The sequence below is a fragment of the Molossus molossus genome, unplaced genomic scaffold, assembly GCF_014108415.1.
Source record: "Molossus molossus isolate mMolMol1 unplaced genomic scaffold, mMolMol1.p scaffold_m16_p_15, whole genome shotgun sequence".
NCBI classification, from domain to species: domain Eukaryota; kingdom Metazoa; phylum Chordata; class Mammalia; order Chiroptera; family Molossidae; genus Molossus; species Molossus molossus.
In genome coordinates, this window is record NW_023425350.1 from 66,864,749 (window position 1) to 66,885,854 (window position 21,106).

General features: G+C 45.9%; 1 protein-coding gene across 1 annotated transcript in view; it reads right to left on the minus strand.

The window, feature by feature from the left end:
- The window catches only part of LOC118630577 (ral guanine nucleotide dissociation stimulator-like), a 104,210-nt gene extending 85,119 nt beyond the window's left edge, over positions 1-19,091 (minus strand). The window contains exons 1-6 of the mRNA XM_036262438.1: positions 18,942-19,091; positions 18,689-18,799; positions 17,979-18,089; positions 16,004-16,197; positions 15,306-15,392; positions 14,494-14,684 (exon numbers count right to left, since the gene is read on the minus strand). Of these exons, the coding sequence (XP_036118331.1) occupies positions 14,494-14,684; positions 15,306-15,392; positions 16,004-16,197; positions 17,979-18,089; positions 18,689-18,799; positions 18,942-19,091 (844 nt within the window). The remainder of the gene's footprint in view (positions 1-14,493; positions 14,685-15,305; positions 15,393-16,003; positions 16,198-17,978; positions 18,090-18,688; positions 18,800-18,941) is intronic.
- Between the last annotated feature and the right edge of the window lie 2,015 nt (positions 19,092-21,106).

Here is a 21,106-nt window from a genome sequence, read left to right on the forward strand (position 1 = left end):
TAAGGAACTTTGTAATGAATGATTGACCTTCTCAAAAGCTCTCAGAATTCATAACAGAAGTGGAGCCTGGGCCCCAGCTGCAGTAAATTACAACCTAACAATATTGATTGTATTCTAGACTGTAGTCAGAAAGAAATGAGAGTTTCAGTGTTCATAACTCAAGGTTTTTAATACTTTCATATGGGAAGGTAAAGTAAGTACTACTAAGATTATTGACTATCATGGATTCATATACTCCCTTGGGCTGGAGAATGCTTTTCCAAGTAACTCACCTGGTCCATCCTGCGTGACGGCTGCCCTGTACCTACAGAGCTTCATCAGTCCCACGTGGGGGTGGTTCAGGAGAGGGCTGGTGGTTTTACTCTCAGCCTGTGCTTCTGGGATGGTTTTGGAGGATGTTTAACTGTCTTAAGTAAGTTCCGTTGTGGCTGCTGAAGTTTTTGTGATTAGTTTCCTAAGGCTAATCAGATTTAACTATCTCTGACTTTGTTCATTAAAACGGTCTGATCATTCTAGTTTAATTGATGCCACTAAGTTATTTTATGTTTGACATTTTAGTTTCACTTGGAACCTGAACAAATGTTGCTTATCCTTATTTGGGTATTTTAGCTCTCTGATTATCCTGCAGTTGTGATTAATGCAGTGTAAATGAGAGAGAGATTGTAACTGTGCTCTATCTAGTTTTGTTTCATAAACTGTTTGAATCTAATATTCAGTACAGATATCTTTTATTTTCTTGTTTCTTAGACTGCAACTGGCAACGCGGAAGCAGAAGTAGTGTGCTTTTATAGACGACGAGATGTTTCCAACACACTTATAATGCTTGCAGACAAGCATGCTAGTGAGTTGTTTTTTTCTTGGATTAATAAGAAAATGTTTAAGTCTTTTGTTTTCTACCATGTGAGGAAAAATGACATTTTGTGTTACCTATAGCTTTTTGCTTTTTCACTGTCTTCCTCTTAGTTTAGATGGTAGTAATTTTTTGGGTGGTGCTTAGTTTTGCTTTGTTTTATTTATTTGTTTGTTTGTTTATTTATTTTTGTTACAGATGTTTCTCTTTTTTTCCCCCATTGACACCCTCCTCCCTAGCTGGTGCTTGGTTTTAGTGTATTTTTTAGGTTGCATTATATGTTTCTTAATTAGTCAAAATGTTGAAATAGAAACCTTTGCAAGTAGGCTTTAGCAGACAATCAGGCCAAAGTTTTGCCATCTCTCATTTTTGATGATGGTTTGAGTGTACACATAGGAGAAAGTTTATACTTCACTAGTATTTTCTTGGAGGACTTTTCCCCCCCCTCTCTAAATAACTGGGTAATGTTTATATCTTTAAAAAATCTGAATATTTATTATGTGTTTACAGTGTTAGGCTTGTATTAAAAATTGCTAGAAAAAGAAATGCAAAGTGATATTTAGATAGTCATTCCTATAAATAACAACTCTGAGTACTAATACTTAAAAAATGTTTAAAATTTAAATATAGGTGATATACGTCTGACCACTTGTTTATAGTTTAATCTGCATTGTGGTTTTCTTTTTGTTCAATCAATAGTTTTAACATATTTTAACACCTTTGTTTTTTAAACAACAAACATAATGATTAAAAAGTGATTTAAAATTTGAGAATGAAGGCCTGTATGGACTCTATATGCACTTTATTCTGAAAGCACTTTGCAGTTGGACACTGTGATCTGTGACGGGTCTCGGGATCCTGAAGCTCTAGAAGGGCTGTGCTGATGGGGAAGGGGGCTGTTGTGTGCGCAGGTTTGTTCTCTTCTGTTGGCTTGAGAATTATTTTTCCACTGTGTTGCCAATTTAAACAGGCAGGTGGTTGTCTCATAAGTTAAATTCCTACTATATATCCTGCTATATAGTTCATAGTGTTTTTAAATTTCTATTTTTGTATACAAAATATTCATTATGATATGGGTTGTTGTATAACATTTACAAATTATATATCGACAGATTAGGGTATTCATGTTTGTTCCTCATGTATGAGGCCAAAAGTATTGCTTTTTTTATCCTCACCTGAGGATATTTTCCATATACAGCGGGAAGGAGAGGAAGAGAGAGAGAGAGAGAAGCATCGATGTGAAAGGGACACATTGAGTGGCTACCACCTGCACGACCCAACCAGGGCTGGGGACAAACTGCAATTGAGGTACATGCCCTTAGCAGGAACCGAACCCAGGTCTCTCTGGACCTCAGACTGATGCTCTAACTGCTGAGCCAAACTGGCCAGGGTGTTTTTTTTCCCCCCTTTTAAGTGAAAGTGAGTTTATTAGTGAAGCAGTGAGATAGAGAATGGGCTACTCCACAGAGCAGCCAAAATAATTGCTTTTTAAAATGACATACTAGCCCTGGCTGGTGCGGTTCTGGTAGGTGGGCATCCTCCCCTTTACCCAAAGGCTGCCAGATCTATTCTCAGTAGGGGGCTTGCAGGAGGCAGCTGATCCTGTTTCCCTCTCATGTAGATGTTTCTCTCTCCCTCTAAAAAATTATCAATAAAGAAAAAAAATTTTAAGAATGTCAGTTGGTTTTTCTACCTCCTCAGTAATTATAGAGCATTTCTTTGGGTGGATTACTTCTGTTTACATTAACCTGTTTTTATTAATTATTTATTGATATGTCTTAGTAAGTTGGAGTTAGAGGTATCCTTTTATGTTTTTGTTGGTATTGACTAAAACTTAACATGGGGAGAACAAATAAAATTGCCTGAATAGTTCATGCTTTATAAAGAGGATTATGGGAGGACTAATGGAGAGAGTGTCATGTAGTAGAAAGATTTCCAAATTGAAATTCTGGGTGTGGATGCCACTTAATTTTCCTGAGCCTTAGTTTTTTGTTTTGTGTTTTTTTAAATCCTCACCCGAAGATATTGTCCCATTGATTTTTAGATAGAGTGGAAGGGAGGGAGGAAGAGAGAGAGAAACATCCAATGTGAGAGAGACATATCTACTGGTTGCCTCCCGCATGACCCCAACCAGGGCTGTGGATGAACCGAAACCGAGGTACTTGCCCTTGACCAGAATTGAACCCGAGACTCATTGTCTGCTGGCCAACGCTCTAACCACTGAGCCAAAATGGCCAGGGAAAAACACTTTTTTCTTTTTTTCTCTTTTAGCATTTTACTTATTTATTTATTAAATTATTTTTAATTACAGTTGATACACAATATTATGTTAGTTTCAAGTGTATAACATAGAGATTAGACATTTATATACCTAAGGAAGCGGTCACCCCAATAAATCTAATACCCATCTGACACCACACATTGTTATCACAATGTGTTTGACTGTGCTGTATTTTACATCCATATGACTTGTTTTTATAAATAACAGTTATATTTCTCAATCCCTTTCACCTTTCTCATCCATAACAAAATTTCTTTTTTTTAATTGATGTTAGAGAGAGAAGGAGAGATATAAACATCAATGAGAGAGAACATTGATTGGATGCCACTTGCATGCCCCCCCACTGGGGATCGGGCCCACAATCCCAGCATGTGCCCTGACAGAGAATCGTACCCACAATCTCTGGGTGCACGGGATGATGCCTAACCAACTGAGCCATACCGTCGAGGGCTCAGTATGTAGTTCTAAAACATGGCCTTACTCAAACTTATAAGGAGTGCCAAGAATGTATAAGGAACTCCCATGACCCTATACCCAGATTTAACAAATAACATTTTGCCCTGTTGACTTTGTCATTGTATTTATACATAAATATATATGTATATTTTTTCTTGAACAATTTAAAAATAAGTTGGAAATTTCAGTGTGTTCTCCCTAAATGTGAGGAAATCCTTTTACATAACTACAGTGTAGGAAACAAGTCAGGAAACCTAATATTTATACAAAACTATTATCTCATTCATAGTCCTTACTCAGATTTCATGTCTCAATTGTGTTCTTCATAATTATATGTATTTTTTGTTAGTCTAGCATAAAATCTAGGCACACATTGCATTTTGTCCGGTCTCCATTATATGAAACCAGTTCCTCAGTCTTTTTGTGTGTGTGTGTGTGTGTGTTTTTAATTGTCACCAGAGGATATGTTGCTGGTTTTAGAGAGAGAGAGAAAGAGAGACAGAGACAGAGAAAGCCGTCTATGTCAGAAACCGATTGGCTGCCTCCCTTATGCGCCCCATCTGGGGTTGGAACCCGCAGCCTTTTGGTGTGTGGAACAACGCTCCAGCCAACTGAGCCACCTAGCCAGGGCAGTCTCTGTGTTTTTTGACCTTAACATTTTTGAAGAACAGGCCAGTTATTTGGTAGAATATGACTCAAATTGTGTTTGTCTAATATTTCTTCAGGATAGATTCAGGTTATGTTTTTGTAGGGATGCCACAGGAGTAATGTGTTCTTAGTGCTTTGTGATAGGGGGCGTGTGATTGTGTGTGTCTGATATTAGCGGTTAGGTTTGATGACTTGGCCATGTCTTACTTTCTTGAATGTGGGTGGGTTGGGCCCAATATACTGTGGCGGAAGTAATGCTGTGTGTGTTCCAGGGCCAGGTCATGAAAGGCCATGCCGCTTTCTTCTGGTGTTTGGGGTGTTTGCTCTCAGGTTATTCCTGCTTGGAATTCAGCCTCCATCCTTTGAGCAGACTGAGCCACATATAAAGACCATGTGTAGGTTGTATGGTTGACAGTCCTGGCTCATCCCAGGGGCCAGATGTGGCTGAAAGAGCCACCAGCTGATCCCGCCTCTGCCATTTGAGTTCCTGTTGGGGCACGACAAGACTTCTGTGCTGCGTCCTGTCTGAATTCCTTACCCCTGAACCTGTGAGCAAAGTAAAGTAGTTGTTTTGTGTCACTAATTTTTGGGGTAATTTGTCACTGGGCAATGGATAACTGAAACAGGATCATAATGGATTTTTCTGTTTTTGTGTGTTTGTGTGTCTGTGTGTGTTTGTTTTTTTTCTTCACCCGAGGACATCCCTCTATTTTCGTTCAGATAGAGCGGGAGGGAAAGAGAGGGGGAGAGAGAGAGAGAGAAACATCGACATGAAAGGGACACATCAAGTGGCTTCCACCTGCATGACCGACCAGGGCCGGGGACAAACTGCAACCGAGGTACGTGCCCTTAGCGGGAACCGAACCCGGGTCTCTCTGGACCGCAGGCCGACGCTCCAACCGCTGAGCCAAACTGGCCAGGGTGTTTTTTTCTTCTCTTCCAAATCAATGGTTTGCTTCTTGGCTTTCCCTACTCTATTGATTCTCTGTACATTATTCTTTCAGTTAGTGCCTCCTTCACTCTGACTGGTCCTTTTTGTGCTCTTGACGTCCCCAGTTACTTGATGTTCTCGTCACTAAGTTCCTTGAAATTCTCACCAAGTTCATTGAGCATCCTGTAACCAGTGTTGTGAACTCTGTACCTGTATTGCATATCTCCATTTCCTTTAGTTTTGTTCCTGGAGTTTTGTTCTGTTCTTTAATTTGGGACATGTTTCTTTGTCTCTCATTTTGGCTGTTCCCTGTGTCTGTTTCTATGTATTAGGTGCAGCTGCTACATGTGTCCTAGGCTTGGGAGGGTGGCCTATTGTAGCAGGCGTCCTGTAGGGTCCAGTGGCACAGCCTTCCTGATCACCTCAGCTGGGCATTTGAGGTACCCCCAGTGTGGCCTGTACGCTCTGTTGTAATTGAGTTTTGACTGTTGCTGGCATGTCAGTGGGAGGGATTTACTCAGGCTGATCAGCTGCAAGGACTGGCTGTGCCCACTGCCCACTGACCCCTATCTGCCTTGGAGGACCAGCTGTGCAGGGCCCCACGCAGAGCAAGACGTACCTCAGCAGGGCTCTGGTACCACTGAGTCCACTCCCTGAGTGTGTCAGTGTGGAGGGGGTTGGGTGCTGGTGCTTTGACATGGTCTGAAGCTGTCCACTGGGTGTGCTGGCTCTGGGGCAAGGTCAGCCTCTGCCTGTGTTCTACTTGGGGCCACCAGGCATAAACTATAAAGTGATCTGCTGATGGCTGCTTCTTGTGCTGGGCTTGGAGGTGTCCAGGCAAAGCCAAGCTGTAAACCAAGGCTGGCTGTTTCTAGTGCCAGGCCTGGGACCAGTTAACGAGAGGTATGGGGCTAGCTGAGACCAGATGCTGTTTGTTTGAGAGAATTTAGAAAAATCTGAAGCAGGAGCCAAGACAGGCCAATCTTATGGTAAAGCCCCTGGAAACAGCTTGGGTGGGTCTGAAAGTTGGGTGGGGCAGCACCTCAGGGAATCACCAGGGCAGAGCAAACAGTGTGAGCCAGGTCGCTGGAGTCCCCGATGCGGCGCCCGTGTGCTTACCCTGTGGGGGAAGGGCGCACCGAAGGAACCACAGCCTCCACCAGCACGAATGTCTGGGAGGAAGCTCTCTCCAGCTCTCACCCTGATGCCAAACAACTCAGTTCTTCCCCGTCTGTCTCTGGTGCCTTCCAAGCTGCCTCTTCTGTACTGGAGCCCAGAGGGATTGAGTCCCGGTAAGTCCACGTGCTGGCCCTTTAAGAGGAACTGCCTGGGACCCCAGCGGCCTTAGTCTCCCTCAGCCTCAATTCCCTCTGGATTTTACAGCTAGAAGTTATGGGGACTTCTCTTCCTGGCACTGGAACCCCGAGCTGGGAGGCCTGGTGTGGGATGGGGACCCCTTGCTTCTCAGGGAGGACCTTTCTAGTCGAGGTACCTTGCCTGATTTTTATCTGTCACATGTGGATGTGGTACCAGAGTGTCTGGGCCTGTGCCCTCCTTCCAGTCTCCATGTGGCTTCTTTAATTTCATAGTTGTAAGACTTCCATTCAGCTGGATGTCAGGCAGTTCAGAATGCTGGTTGTCCTGTGGTTTAGTTGAAATTTTGATGTGGTTGTGGGAGAAGGCGAGGACTATGTTTACCTATACTGCTGTCTTCAAGAGTAAACTTTTTCAATGAGGTATCACCTCACACCTGTCAGAATGGCCGCCATCAACAAATCATCAAAGAACAAGTGTGGGCAAGGGTGCGGAGACAAGGGGACTCTAGTACACTGCTGGTGGGAATGCAGACTGGTGCAGCCACTGTGTTACCTCAAAAAATTAAAAATTGAACTTCCATTTGACCCAGTGATCCCACTTCTAGGAATATACCTTGAGAAGCCTGAAACACCAGCCAGAAAGAATGTATGTACCCCCATGTTCATAGCAGCACTATTTACAATAGCTAAGATCTGGAATCAGCCCAAGTGTTCATCAGTAGATGACTGGATAAAAAAAGCAGTGGTACATATACACAATGGAGTACTATGCAGCTGAAAGAAAGAAAGATCTCTTATCCTTTGAGATTGCACAGAGGGACCTGGAAAGTATTATCCTAAGTGAAACAAGCCAAGCAGAAAAAGACAAATACCACACGACTCACGTATTTGTGGAATATAATAAACATAACAGTCTGAGGAACAGGGTAGACCTAGAAACATGGAAGTAGGGTACAGACTGACAACCCTCAGAAGAGGGTGTGGTGGAGGGAGGAAAGAGATAAATCACCGAACTTATATGCATGTACGCATAACCGATGGACATGGAAAACAAAGCTGGAGATGAGGCGGGGAATGGGGAGGAGGGTGTCAATGGGGTAAAAAAGGAGAAACATCTGTAACAAAAATAATATTTAAAAAAGTTTTTTAAAATTAAAAAAAAAAGAATAAACTGTTTCATGTACTCACAACTGTAAGCCTACTTTTGCCCCACTCTGTATTTATGACTTAATTGATGTATATTTGGTTCATTTTAGTCTTTTGCTGTGAAAAGTAATAAACTTGTATGTGGATTCTTTCACATAAGCGTGATTGTATGGATGTGAAAAAAATAAATTGTACTAAATAAAATAGATGAAAATGTCCTAATTATGCTTTCTGGATTTTGTATTTTTTTCATATTTCTGTATTGATCTATGCAGGGAGATTCAACGGAAAGGATTTGTAATTTGTTAATTTATGATGTGTTGTAACATTTTTTATTATCTTCAGAGAAAACAATTTTTAAAAAAGACCTAAGTTGATTGAAAAAATGCTAACTTTTAAGTATATATGTAACTTGCTGTGAATTAGTAGTCTCTCTTCAGTTGGCTACTAATGTTAAAGAAACTTATTTGGAATTGAATTAAAAAAAATTCTTATAAATGCAGTTTTCTTCTTCACATTTCATTATGCTTATATTTTTATTTTAAGATGTTAGATTTTTGCAGTTTTCTTGCTGTTTTGAATTAGCCTAAAGGGCGCTATTGGTGACTATACTTAGTGCTAGTTAAGAAATGAATTTAACGTAAGGACGTTAATTACTTAGTATGCTTATGCTCATTGGGTTGCTAATAGGCAAATTAGAGAAAAAATTATATCACAATTTAGCATTTGTTTCACCCAAGGATATTTTTCCATTGAATTCTAGATAGAATGGAAGGGAAGGAGGGGGAGAGAGAGAAACATAGATGGGAGAGAGACACATCCATTGATTTTCTTCCATATGACAGGTGAGGATCTAACCTGCAACCCGGGTTTGTGCCCTTGACCAGGAATTGAACCTGCAACCCTTTAGTCTGCAGGCCGGCGCTATAACCACCGAGCCAGGTCAGCCAGGGCACAATTCAGCATTGTAAAGTCTACGTGATTCGCCCTGGCAGGTTTGGTTCAGTGGTTAGAGCGTTGGCCTGCGGTCCAGAGAGACCCGGGTTTGGTTCCCGCTGGGGGCATGTACTTCGGTTGCAGTTTGTCCCCTGCCCTGGTTGGGTCGTGCAGCCACTCGATGTGTTCCTTTCACATTGATGTTTCTCTCCCTCTCTCCCCCTCCCACTCTGTCTGAATAAAGAATGGAAAAATGTCCTCGGGTGAGGATTAAAAAATAAAAATAAAAAAATAAAGTGTACATGTTTATATGCCCTGGCCAGTGTGGCTCTGTGGGACATTGTCCTGTGCAACAAAAGGTTTCTAGATTGATTCCCGATCAAGGGCGCATGCTTGGGTTTGGGGCTCCATCCCCAGTAGAGGGCGTGCAGGAGGCAGCCCATTGATGTTCTACTCCCACATCAGTGTTTTTACCCCTCCCTCTCCCTTCCTCTCTCTGTGGGGAGAAAAAAAATTCAATTAAACTATTTTAAAAATGTCTACATGTTTACAGCATACTTTTTTTGGAATGTTGTGTTCATACTATGCTTTCCTTTGAAATGATCAGTTTATCCCCTATGGGTTGAAATGTTTTTTTCTCCAACCAAAACCACAATGCAGAATAGCTATGGACTAGATAATAGTACATATTGCATATTGTCTCTAGTACTGATGTTCTACACAATTGTGGAAATGCCTGTGATTTCTTTATTGGTTTTTAGATGGAGGGAGGGAGGGAGAGAAAGAGAGAGAAACATTGATGAGAGAACATCAATTGGCCACCTCCTGCATGCCCCCACCTCCTGGGGATTGGGCCCACAACCTGGGCATGTGCCCTAACCAGGAATTGAACCGGTGACCTCTTGGTGCATGGGTCAACTCTCAACCACAGCCACACCAGCTGGGCTAAATTTTACTATTTTTAAAGTCAAGTAAATGTGTATAGCTGTCTAATAATATTGGACAGTCATATGTACGTTTCCCCAGCTGCAGGAATTTTCAACTCCGACAGTGGCTTCTGCATGTTTACCACTCTTAACACTGCTACTATTAATTTTGTGGTTGTCTTCCTTCCCTTCTCTTTCCCTTGTATTTCCAATATATCACAACTTTTATTTACCTTAACTATCAGTCTTTGTATGTTGTGACCACATAAGTATTCCTCACATACTCTTTCTTGTACAACCTTTTGTTTTCTTTGGAGTATAATTGTTTTGCATTTTCCTTTTAATTAGTCTTCTAAAAAGTAAAGACTTTTTGTCCTTGCTTATCTGAAAATGTTTTTCACAGTTGGATGGAGATTTGTTTAGGCATATAATTCTGGTTTAGAAAGTATTTCCTTCAGAATTTCGAACCTTTCCTTTTGTCCTATTTTGCAGTGTTGCTGTTGAGAGATGTAATTTTCTGAAAGCATGGTGGATCTTTGAACTTCATTATTTTATTTGGTGGTTCATTTTATTTAATGGGTTCAATGCTGTATCAAACTTTTTGCTGAATTTTCAATCACAGAACCTAGCATGGTGTTTTATATGACAAAATCTTCAGAATTTAGAACAAATGTAAACTCATAAGGCCAATGAGAAAAAAGCCTTTTTTTTTAAATAAATCAATAATGGTTTTCATTGAAGAAGGTCAGTTTAAAGGCAGACTCGGCATCTGTGGTAGTGCTATTCCAAGTTCAGTGTGTTGAAGGCTCACCTGGTGATGCTTGTTAATCAGGTAGATTTCTGACCTTTTCCTAAGATACTTGGATTCATTCAGTCTGGTGTGGCTGAGAAATTTTCATGTTTCCAAGTAGGGATGGTGAATTCTGAATCATTGTATAAGGTGAAGTTATATGAAACTGAAGGAAATTCTTCAGGCAATGTGGAAATGATGCCAATTTAAACTTTCTCTTTCTCATTTATCCAGATTGGTAACAGCTTTAGAGAAAAGAAATATATTATCTGTATGCACATGTTTTGACATATGGTTTTTGAATCTGTGGGATTATACAGGACATCCTGTTAAGCAAGTAGAAGGCTGATCAGCACTTGCCATTAAACATGGCACTGGGCTGGGCTGTAATTATGCACAGTCTCTCTGTCCCAGCACCGTCTCTTAAACAGCATGTTTTAAAGAATTTTTTGAGTGATCTGTGGGATAGTATGTTATCTGTATAGCAATTCCTTGCTCTTGCGTGGTTCCCTGTAGAAAAGCAATATGAATAATTATATGGGCCTAGAGTGTTCTTTTCTTGTGTTATGGTCTTTGATATATTTTATCATCATGTTTGGGTATCTTTATTCCTTAAAGGTTAAAGTATTGTGATGAGGACAGTTAGGATATTGCTTGTGATTCACATACGTCTATTATCTATATTCAGAGTTTGAGAACAATTCCTTCAGGTTGGGGTTTGCTTAGAATGCAGCATGTGGATCTAAGTGCCGTCATTCGTTCGGCATAAAGGCAGACGACGCTTGGCATGTAGGACATGTGTTAATTATATAATCATATTTACTTTATAAAGTAACTCAGACTCAACCTCCTGCTTTGTTAGCTGTTAATATATGTACATGAAAATGTTTGTGTTGGACTTTCATTTTTAACTTTGGAAAAAGTATAGTATAGCTACAGTAAAGAAAATTTAAAAACCAAAATCACCTGTTATCTTTTCATCTTTGCATAAAAGCTAAATTTCCCCAAATAATTTATATTTTAGATTGGCTCACATATTTATTGATTTAAAAAAAAAAGTCATGTGTCTCTGAAACAGTATAACTAGTGTTTTCTATCCTCTAATATAATTAGGAAAATAATGGTTTAATTATTCAGTTTAAATTCTCTTCTCATTTCACACAGTATGGAGACTTTACGTATGCTATATTGTTTATATGAATTTTTAGTGCCTGTTACCCCTTAAAATTCAAGTGACTATTAAAGAAAGTGGTATCTATTAAAATAACATTTAGCCCTGGCCGGTTTGGCTCAGCGGTTAGAGCGTCGGCCTGCAGTCTAGAGAGACCCGGGTTCGGTTCCCGCTAATGGCACGTACCATGGTTGCAGTTTGTCCCCGGCCCTGGTTGGTCGTGCGGGTGGCAGCCACTCAATGTGTTCCTTTTGCATCGAAGTTTCTCTCTCTCTGGTCCTCTCTCTCCCTCCCACTCTATCTGAACAAAAAATGGGAAGGTATCCTCGGGTGAGGATTAAAAAAAATAAAAATAAAAATAAAATAAAATAACATTTAGCAGCTTTTGCTCCTCCCATTAAAAAATACCCACTCTTGAGAATTAAAAAATAAATAAAAGATTTTACTTCTTCTAGGTGATTAAATATTAAATGTTAGAAACATTGCTTTGTTAGCTGTTAGTGAGGCCAAGAAAATGGAACTTATTTTTGGAAAACCCGCTGGTGAGGTGAGCAGGCCACGGAGACTCACGGGTCCCGGAAGGTCCGCGGCCGCCAGGTGCTCACAGCAGCAGAGCACTGCCCACTCGTGGTTCTGTCCTGTGGGGCCTGTCGGACATTCGGTGCCTTTGAGTGTTGGTATGTGCACTGAAGTAATGTTAATGTTTCTGCTGCAGTAATACGCATGCATAAAATATGTTATGAAAAACAGAAAACACCCACACACTTACCACCACCCAGCGTAAGAAATAGAGGCTGTGCTTCTAAAGCCCTGGGTGCCCCAGCACAGCCCCCTCTCCCCGGTGCCAACCACTCTTTTAAATGTCACGTCTGGCACGTCTCTGATTTCCCTCAGACGTGTGCCTCTCTAAGCAATAAAGCACGTTAAATTATGAATGGGTTCCAACTCCATGTCAACGATGTCATACGCTGGCTCTCTGCATCTTGCGTTGTCTGCTCAACTTGGTTCTGACGTTCATCTCCAGGGCGTGTGGCTGCAGCTGACTTATTTTCACCAACATACATTCCTCTGTGCAGAATACTCCACATTTTATTCTCCTGTGCAGGGGCACCTGGATTGTCTGAAGTGTTTTGCTCTCACAAAGGGCAGTGCTGTGAGCATCCCCGTGCAGGGCCATGCTGACCTTCTCTGTACCGTTCCCATCCTAGTCTAGGTGCTGCCAAGCGAGCACTGCCCAGGTTGGTTTGACTGCATGTTACATTCTGGGCCCAACGAGGAAGGAAAATGATTAAGTGTCTAGGAGACGTTGTTCTTTTGAATCATTTTAGTTGCAACCAACGCAATGCTCTTTCTATCCCTAGTGACATTACATGTTGTTAATAGCTGCTCTAGTGGTTATTGCTGCTCAAATAGCAAATCAAACTGAACACTGAGGGAAGTAGTTTTGCTTTTAATAAAATCATCTTAATGAGACCATTTCAAGATATATAACAGCATTTAGAAAAGTTTAGAAAGATATAATCAATCATGGTGAGATTATTGAACTTTAAAGACTCTTTTTTTTTACTACTCACCCAAGGATATTTTTCTATTTATCATTAGATAGAGTGGGAGGAAGGAAGGGAGAGAGAGTCAGAGAGAAACATCAGTGTGATAGAGCCACAGCGACTAGTTGCCTCCCGCACGTCTGCACCAGGGCTGGAGACTAACCGCAACCTAGGCACGTGCCCCTGACCAGAATCAAACCCGCGACTCATTGGTCCATGGTCCAACGCTCTAACCTGAGCCAAACCAGCCAGGGCTAAACTTTAAAGACTCTTAACGTGTAATATATAAAATATTTAGTTTTGCCTCGGCCGGTGTGGCTCAATTGGTTGAGTGTTACCCTGAGCACCAAAAGGCTGCCGGTTTGATTCCCAGGCAGGGCACATGCCCGGTTGTGGGCTGGATCTCTGGCGGGGAGGGCAGGAGGCAACCAGTCCATGTTTTTGTCTCTCTTTTCCTCCCTCTCTCTCAAAATATATACACCGCCTGAACATGTCTTATAATGAATAAATGATTCTTGTACAAAACCCAGAAACTATACTAAGCAAAAAGAGAAGAAACCATTACCTCTAGTAGCCCACTTGCTGGAGTTCATGAGTGTTAACATTTTGTTGTATATGTATCCACATTTTAATTCTCCATTTTATCATTTACATTTGTTTAATTATCAGAGAAATTGAATCTGTTTTAGAAGTTGTTAAAAGTGTACTGCAGCCCTGGCTGGTTTGGCACAGCGGTTAGAGCATCGGCCTGTGGTCTGGAGAGACCCGGGTTCGGTTCCTGCTAATGGCACGTACCTCGGTTTCAGTTTGTCTCCGGCCCTAGTTGGGTTGTGTAGGTGGCAACCACTCGATGTGTCCCTTTCATGTCGATGTTTCTCTCTCCCTCTCTTTCTCCCTCCCACTCTATCTGAACTAAGATGAAACAATGTCCTTGGGTGAGGATAAAAAAAAAGTGTACTGCAGAGTGAGCATGCTTCTACCTCTAGCGTGTACATGTGTACAATGGATTATGTGCATGTACATGAGTAGGTATTGTCCACACATATTTTTAATAAACTTTATTTCTATTTGTTACAGAGTATATAATTTAATGAAATATACTTTATATAAACAGTCTGGTATTGTAGGAAATTATAGTTTTTTGCTATTATAAATATATTGCTGGGGTGCAGTCCTCATTTATTTAGGATAATTGATCAGGACTCTTAAGACAGCGAGACTCAGGGCTCGGGAAGCAGAGAGCAGCCGCCTCCACAGCGGCTCCAGGTACCGCCTCAGGCCAGGCCAGGCCGGGGCGGGGCCTCTCGCTGGATCCTGCGCGCTCCCCGGAGCAGGCTGCTCCTCGGGCTCTGGAGCAGGTGGAGAGACAGGGTCAGGCACATGCCTGGCTTCCCAGGGCCTTTCCAGAGACAGGAGAGATGCCACTGCCCTTAAGTGACCCCGCCCCTGAGTCTCCCCTTGCCCAGGTCATCTTCCCAGACTGCGGGCCCCTCACCTGCTGGCTTTGCCTTCGTGGGTTTTAGATGCTTTAGCTTGACCCAGAGAAAGTGGGCATAGCCCACCTGGTATGAGGCAAGAACGCTGACTTGCACCAAGGGCTGCTGCACCTTGCACCCGGGGAAGCGTAGTGGTGGGCCGATACCCTGCACCTGGTCCGGCCAGGCTCCCATCACAGAAGCTACGGCCCTGGGGGAGGCAGGAAAGCAGCGGGGTCAGAGTCCTGGTCTCTCCTCCCGCACGGCCCTCCCATGGCACCCTGGTTTGGGAGCGAGCCTCTGTGCCTGCCTGGCCCATCCAGGGCTCAGCCCCATCCCTGGCCCCTGGGGCTGTCCTGGGAGTCACAGGCCTCGGGACCCAGCAGGCTAACACGGAGTCTGTGAGTCTCCTCTTTCCCCTAATAACTGTCCTGGAGGCCTGTGCACTGCCACCCAGCCCTCCGTGCCCTGGGCACCTGGACTGAGGACTGAGACAGGGTATGAGCAGCCTGCTCCCCACGTCCTGTTCTGGGCCTGGCGATGGTGGTCAGGGGAGTGGGTGCAGAGAAAGCAGGCAGAGCAGGATGGTCTGTGGTGGGGACGGGACTCCTGGGGACAGCTCAGCCCAGCCTCCCCTCTGGTTATAAGAGGCCAGGAAGCCCGCCGACAGTGCTCTCTGACCCTGTCCTCCTGCAGTGGAAGCCACCAGACCTCAGCCCTCCCTTGGGAATCAGCAGACGTGTAAGATCAGGGTTCTGCCAGCCCCTGTCCACCCGCAGCCCCTCATCCTGTTGACACAGGAGGCCTCCTTCTGGACCCAAAGACCACTCACTTTTTCAACTGGTCCTGGGGTGTGTCACCCTGGTCGTTATATGGCATCATATTTCCAGATGTAGAGAACACCTGGATGGCATCAGATCTGATGGAAGGTGGGCAGCACCTGCAAATGACATCTAGTGTGACAGTCTGACTCACTGACTAGAACTGAGGCCCAGACACTGTGTCTGCTTTGTTCCCTGAGTCAGGCTAAGTGTCTCCAAGGTGCTCCTGTCAAGTAGAAGCTCAATGCACATTGTCCAGTCAGTGAACTCCAACTACAACCATGTGGACATCTGAGTGGGTCTGGGTCCCCTGCATCCCCAGACATCTCTAATCTGGCCACACCAAGGACCAGGACAAGGACCAGCCAGGTAGAATCTCAAACTGCTTGACAGGCATTTTCCCATGAGCTTTTCCAAACTCAGATGCCACAGGCCGCCGCTGGATGTGTCAGGGGACTTCTCATGGCGAGAGACGTCATTGCCAAGAACGGCCGCACATGTCCAGCAGCCCTTTCTGCAGAGCCAGGCAGCGGGTCAGACCTGCCATGGCTTGTCCCCACAGTAGTCCCTGCAAGAATCCCATGAGGTTTATCCTCTATCATCCACTTTTCAGAGGAGCAAACCAAGGCTCAGCGAGCGAGATGTGGTGACATTTTCAGGACACAGGGCTAGCAGTGGGCAGAGTCACCACTAGGGGGCGGGTGCTCACCTAGTAAACAGCTGGTCCAGGAACAGCTGGGCTCTGGAGAAGGCCGGGTGGATGGACATGAAGGTGGAGATGTGGGGAATTTTTCCACGTGGGAAAGCTGGTACCATGGACACCACCATCTTCTCCAGTGTGCCTTCCTGGAGGGCACGCATCCTGCAGGCCTCACGGAGGTTAAGAGTTAATTCGGCTGCACACTGGGTGGGATAAGGAGGGACATTCAGTCAGCGGCATCACTATGAACCCTGGAGGATGGAGGTCTGGAGCTCACCCTGGACCTGCCAGACCTCAGGACATGTGAGAGAGGAGGGACAGGGTGCCCATGCCCAGTGAGGTTCAGCAAAATGCAAATGTTTTAAAAAAAACATTTAAATTTGGTGAGTGGAGGATGTTTATACAATTGTGACCCGGGCATGCTTTTAGCTGAGGAACATCAGATCTCCTGTATTAATAGTTTGTATGAAGGACATTGTCCCCATGAGTCCTCAGCAGACATCCCCACTATGGAGATGTGAACCCAGAGGCTTAGGATGTCAGAGGGCTGCTCAAGGTCATACAGGTCAGAACTGAGAACTGTCCTGCATGATGTTCTCTCGCAGCTACCTGAGACTCATCTGTCCTGACATGGAGGGAGAGGGTCTGGGACCCTTGTCACTCCTCGGTTTAGAGAGAGTGTACAGGATTCACACACCTAAAAAAACCATTGACTTCAAAAAAGACACTTATTTCTCCTCCTTTTACATTAAAGTGTGTTTTGAGACTCTCATTATGGAGATCCCAGATTTTACGAAAGGGCCAATGCCTGGAGACTCCAGGCTGGAGAAAGCCGACCACCAGGCAGAGATCTGAGCAGATGACGCAGGAAGGAGCAAATCCACGTGGCTGGTGAAAAGCTGACAGTCCAAGTACCCCAGAGGCAATTGCCAATCAAGGAACACTGATTGCCTTGGGCAGCTTGACATCAGATTGGTAAACATTTCAATGAGTGAGAAATCCCCGGGCCGGGCAGGAGCAAGGCAGCAGCCACCACCAGAAAGTGCCGTTGGCGACCTCACTGCCACAGCCTCTGGATGTGGATCCGCCTGCAGCTGTGAGGACCGGACATGTGCACGTCCTCCCCTGTACTGCGTGTCCATCTCGGGGGGATGGTATATACTGTGGTGTGGATTGTGTCACCCTAATTCCAAGACTTTGAAACCCTGGAACTTCAAAGTGTGATTGAATATGAGTTTCAGTCTTTAAGCAAGTAACTAAGGTCATGGAATTCAGTGGTGTGGGTGTTAATCCAATAAAACCGGGGTCCTTTGAAGAGGAGGGGTGGACACATGGAAGTGCAGAGGGCAGTCCATGTGACACAGATAGAAGCTGGCCAGCTACGAGCCCAGGAGAGAGCCCTTAGGAGGAACAAGCCCTGCTGACACCCCATCTCCAACTTCGAGCCTCCAGAATTGTGTGAAAATGAATGTCTGCTGTTCACACAGCCAGTGCGGGCCCACGTCACGGCAGCCCGAGCAAACTCACACAGTCCCTTCGGACACACTCGGTGTTCCCGGCCGCCCTGCTGACATGGCACCTGGACTGCACCACGGCCAAGGTCCGGCGGCACTGAGAGGGGCATCGCTGTGGCAGACGCCCTCCGTGTTGGAGGAGGTCTGCAAGGACAGTGGAGCTGCCTCCACAGGACCCCTGGGCCTGCAGTGCACCAACAAAACAGCAACATGCAAATGTGCTCCTGGTCTGCTGGGAAGGGAAACAACTATTTTCTCTATTGTTCCTGCAAGTACGTAAGGAGTGGCTTTCTACCCTGCCTGTGGCTGGTGGGGGAACGGAGGTCCAGGTTCCTTGGGGCACAGGACTGTGGACAATTTAGTGGAAGCCATGGAGGTCCCCAGGGAGTCCCCAGATTTGAGTCTGGGTCTTGACCATCTCTGGCATCTTGGGGGTTTGGGTGTGGAGACTGCCCTGGGCCAGCTCTCACCTCAGACTGGCACTGGCCGGCGTCGTTGGCCTGGTGCACCTGCACCCTGACCTGGTAGGTGGTGTAGTTGGGCCCACGGGCCAGCACCTCAAGGATGTCCTCGCTGGAGCTCTGCAAAGACCAAGCAGGAGGATCAGGAAGCTTCCACACCTGGTCCTCGGAAGTGGCAGACCTAGCAAACTGACACAGTCTGTGAGGACACAGTGAGGCTGATCCCAGCAGCCCCGCTGAACTAGCAGCAGAACCGCATCATGTCAAGGTCAGCAGCACTGAAAGGCTCAGTCACTGAGGAAAACGACATCCTTCCTGGGCTGATATGGACATAAACTGGGCCATAGCTCCGGACCTGGCCCGCCTCCTACTTGCTCTGTGAGATGACAAGTTGCAGAGACATGTATCCAATCCCTAATCGACCCCATTTTCCTTTGTTACGAAACACTACCAAGTGTGAGGGTGTGTAAGGCTTGGACACGGTCTGCAAGGACAGTCCAGCCGACTGCCCCACAGAATACCCGAGGCAGCTAGTTAAACAATGAAAACCAGCAAAATGCAAAGACAACATTTTTTTCTCTTCTATTCCAACAAATATAAAGACTGTATTTCTACCCCACCAGGAAGCTGGTCAGGAGGATTGGAGGCACAGACTTCTTTGGGAGCGGGCCTGTGAAACCTTTAAGGCCCTTAGGGTCCTGGGTGTGGGCCAACCCTACCTCAGACCGGCTCTGGACGGGCTTCCTGGCCTGGTGCCCTCCTGTCTGGTACCGGTTGAAGGCGTAAGTGAACCCGTCAGCCAGCTCCTGCACGGTCTCTGGGGCGGGCCTCTGCAAAGACAGGCCCGGGAGGGTCAGGGGGCTGTGTGGCCATTCCCATGGGGGGAGATGCCCACTACAGATTCTGCCCCTCAGATCGGGCACAGAGGGGCTCCTGCAAAGACCTCCAGGCAGGGAGAAAAGGAGATGACACCTTGACCCCAATTAACAAGTGGGCAGATGGACTTGGCCCCAGCACTCGCCTTCCCTTCCTGCCAGCCGTGACCAGGGCCATGAACATGACAGACCTGCCAGGCTTCCGACACCTAACAACCTGCTCCTGCCCAGGACGAGCGCCCCTCATCCCACGCTCTCCCGCACCACCTCCGACAACCATACATACCCAGGAGGAGGGGTAAGAGGTGTGGGGCTGCCAGGGTGGGACCCCAGTAGGGACCTGGCCTGGATCGGCCTGTCCTGGGCTGCCCTCAGTTACCTGAGGCTGCCTCGTGCCAGAGGACGAGGGCTGTGGGCGGTGGCGCCTGCGCCAGTTTCTACAGCAAGAGAAACATCCCTCACTCCGGGTTTTCTTTAGCCCAGAGCCTCGGGAGCTCGGGAAGCAACAGTGAAACATCCTAGTCTCCTGACTGTCTCCAGTCAACTGAACTGGATGGGAGGTTGTCTCTAGAATGAGGCTGCCTGGTTACCACTTGTAATTTCAGTTGGGGATCTGTCACCAAGGAAGTGAGGTCACCCCTTCAAGGTTCCATGACCCGGGCCCCTTCCTCCAATCAGAGCCACTTAAAGCCCCTCTGGGCTGTTGGCCGCTCGGCCTTCTCCCCCAGGTCATCTCCACACCTGTCCACCATAACCTACCACAGCCTCCCCACAGCTCCTGGGACTGTCCCAGGTCCCCGGCTTGGAGAACGCTGAGTTCACACCTCCCTTTTCTTATCAGTTCTGTGCCCTGGGGAAGCCTTTGTTTCTCTAGGAGCCTCCCCGGTCTCCCCACCTGCACAGTGAGGTGATGCTAGACCCCATTTCCTAAGGACGTCATCAGGTGTGGAGGACATAAGCCTCTAACACCTGTGGGCAGGTGTCCCATGAATCTGATGCACAAACGTAGAGGTGGAAGGGTGACAAGAATGAGTGGACGCAGCACGAAACCCCAATCTAAACAGGCCTGGGGGCCAGCGTGGGGTCTTGGGGAAGTCACTGCCCACCTTGGCCTCATTTTAGGTCTGCAACTCTAAGAGAATGAAAAATACAGGAAATTCAGATATTGTCATTCACTGGCCTAAAACCTTCCAGTGGTCTCTTGTTAAAGTAGGAATCAGACCAAGTGCCTCATGTGGGCCATGTGGTGGAGCCTTCACAGAGGCTCTAGTGATCCGCCTCCTGGTGGGAACACCCTTGTGTGTCCGCCGAGTGCCTAGTAACTGCTTCTGAACAGCTGAGAATCAGCCCAGGTGAGGGATGTCAGGGCTGTCCCTTCTCTCGTCCTCTCATTCTTGAGTCCCCTCCTTTCTCAGCCTCTATTTCATTTTCTGTGCGTGTGTCTGACTCTGTCTCTGTCATATCTCTGGACCGGGCAGAGCTGCGCCCATGCTCTGCGCCGCCCTATGCAGATGCCCCATAGGAGCGAGCCGAGGGGGAGCCCAGCCAACAGGCAGGAACGCGGGCTCTCGGGCCCAACTGCGTCCTGACGGAAACCAGGCGAGTGACCTCGAGGGGAAACCTGTCCGTCGAGCCTCAGCTGAAACACATCTCCTGCTTCATGGAGACCTTGAGGCAGAGGCACCAGCCAAACCTGCCCGGATGCTGGTCCACAGAAGTTCTATGGTGTTCATGTCTGTGCTTACAGGTGCAAGGTTAGAGAGCAGTGTTGTTTGTGCCTCAGTTTCCCCATCTGACACTCAGTAATAATTAAAAAATACCCTTCCTGAGGGTATAGAGAGTGTTAAAAATTAATGTTTGAGACGTGGCCAGTTTTGCTCCATGGTTAAAGCATTGGCCTTTGGACCAGAGAGTCCTGGATTCGGTTCCAGCTAAGGACACGCACCTCAGTTGCAGTTTGTCCTTGGCCCAAGTTGGGGTCATGTGGGTGGCAACCACTTGATGTGTCTCTCTCACATCTGTTTCTCTCTTTTTCTTCCTCCCTCTCTCCCTTCCACTCTAACTGGAGATAAATGCAAATAAATAAATAAATAAGTGTCCTCGAGTGAAAATAAAAAGAACAAAGAATTAATGTTTGAAAAATGGTGGGGACACCTGGCACATCACAAGGGCGGTGTGTACACGTTGTAAATCAGTCTGAAGGTTCTTCCAGGGTCTGTAAGCGCCCGAGGGTGGGGACTAGCCCTGACCGAAGGTAGGAAG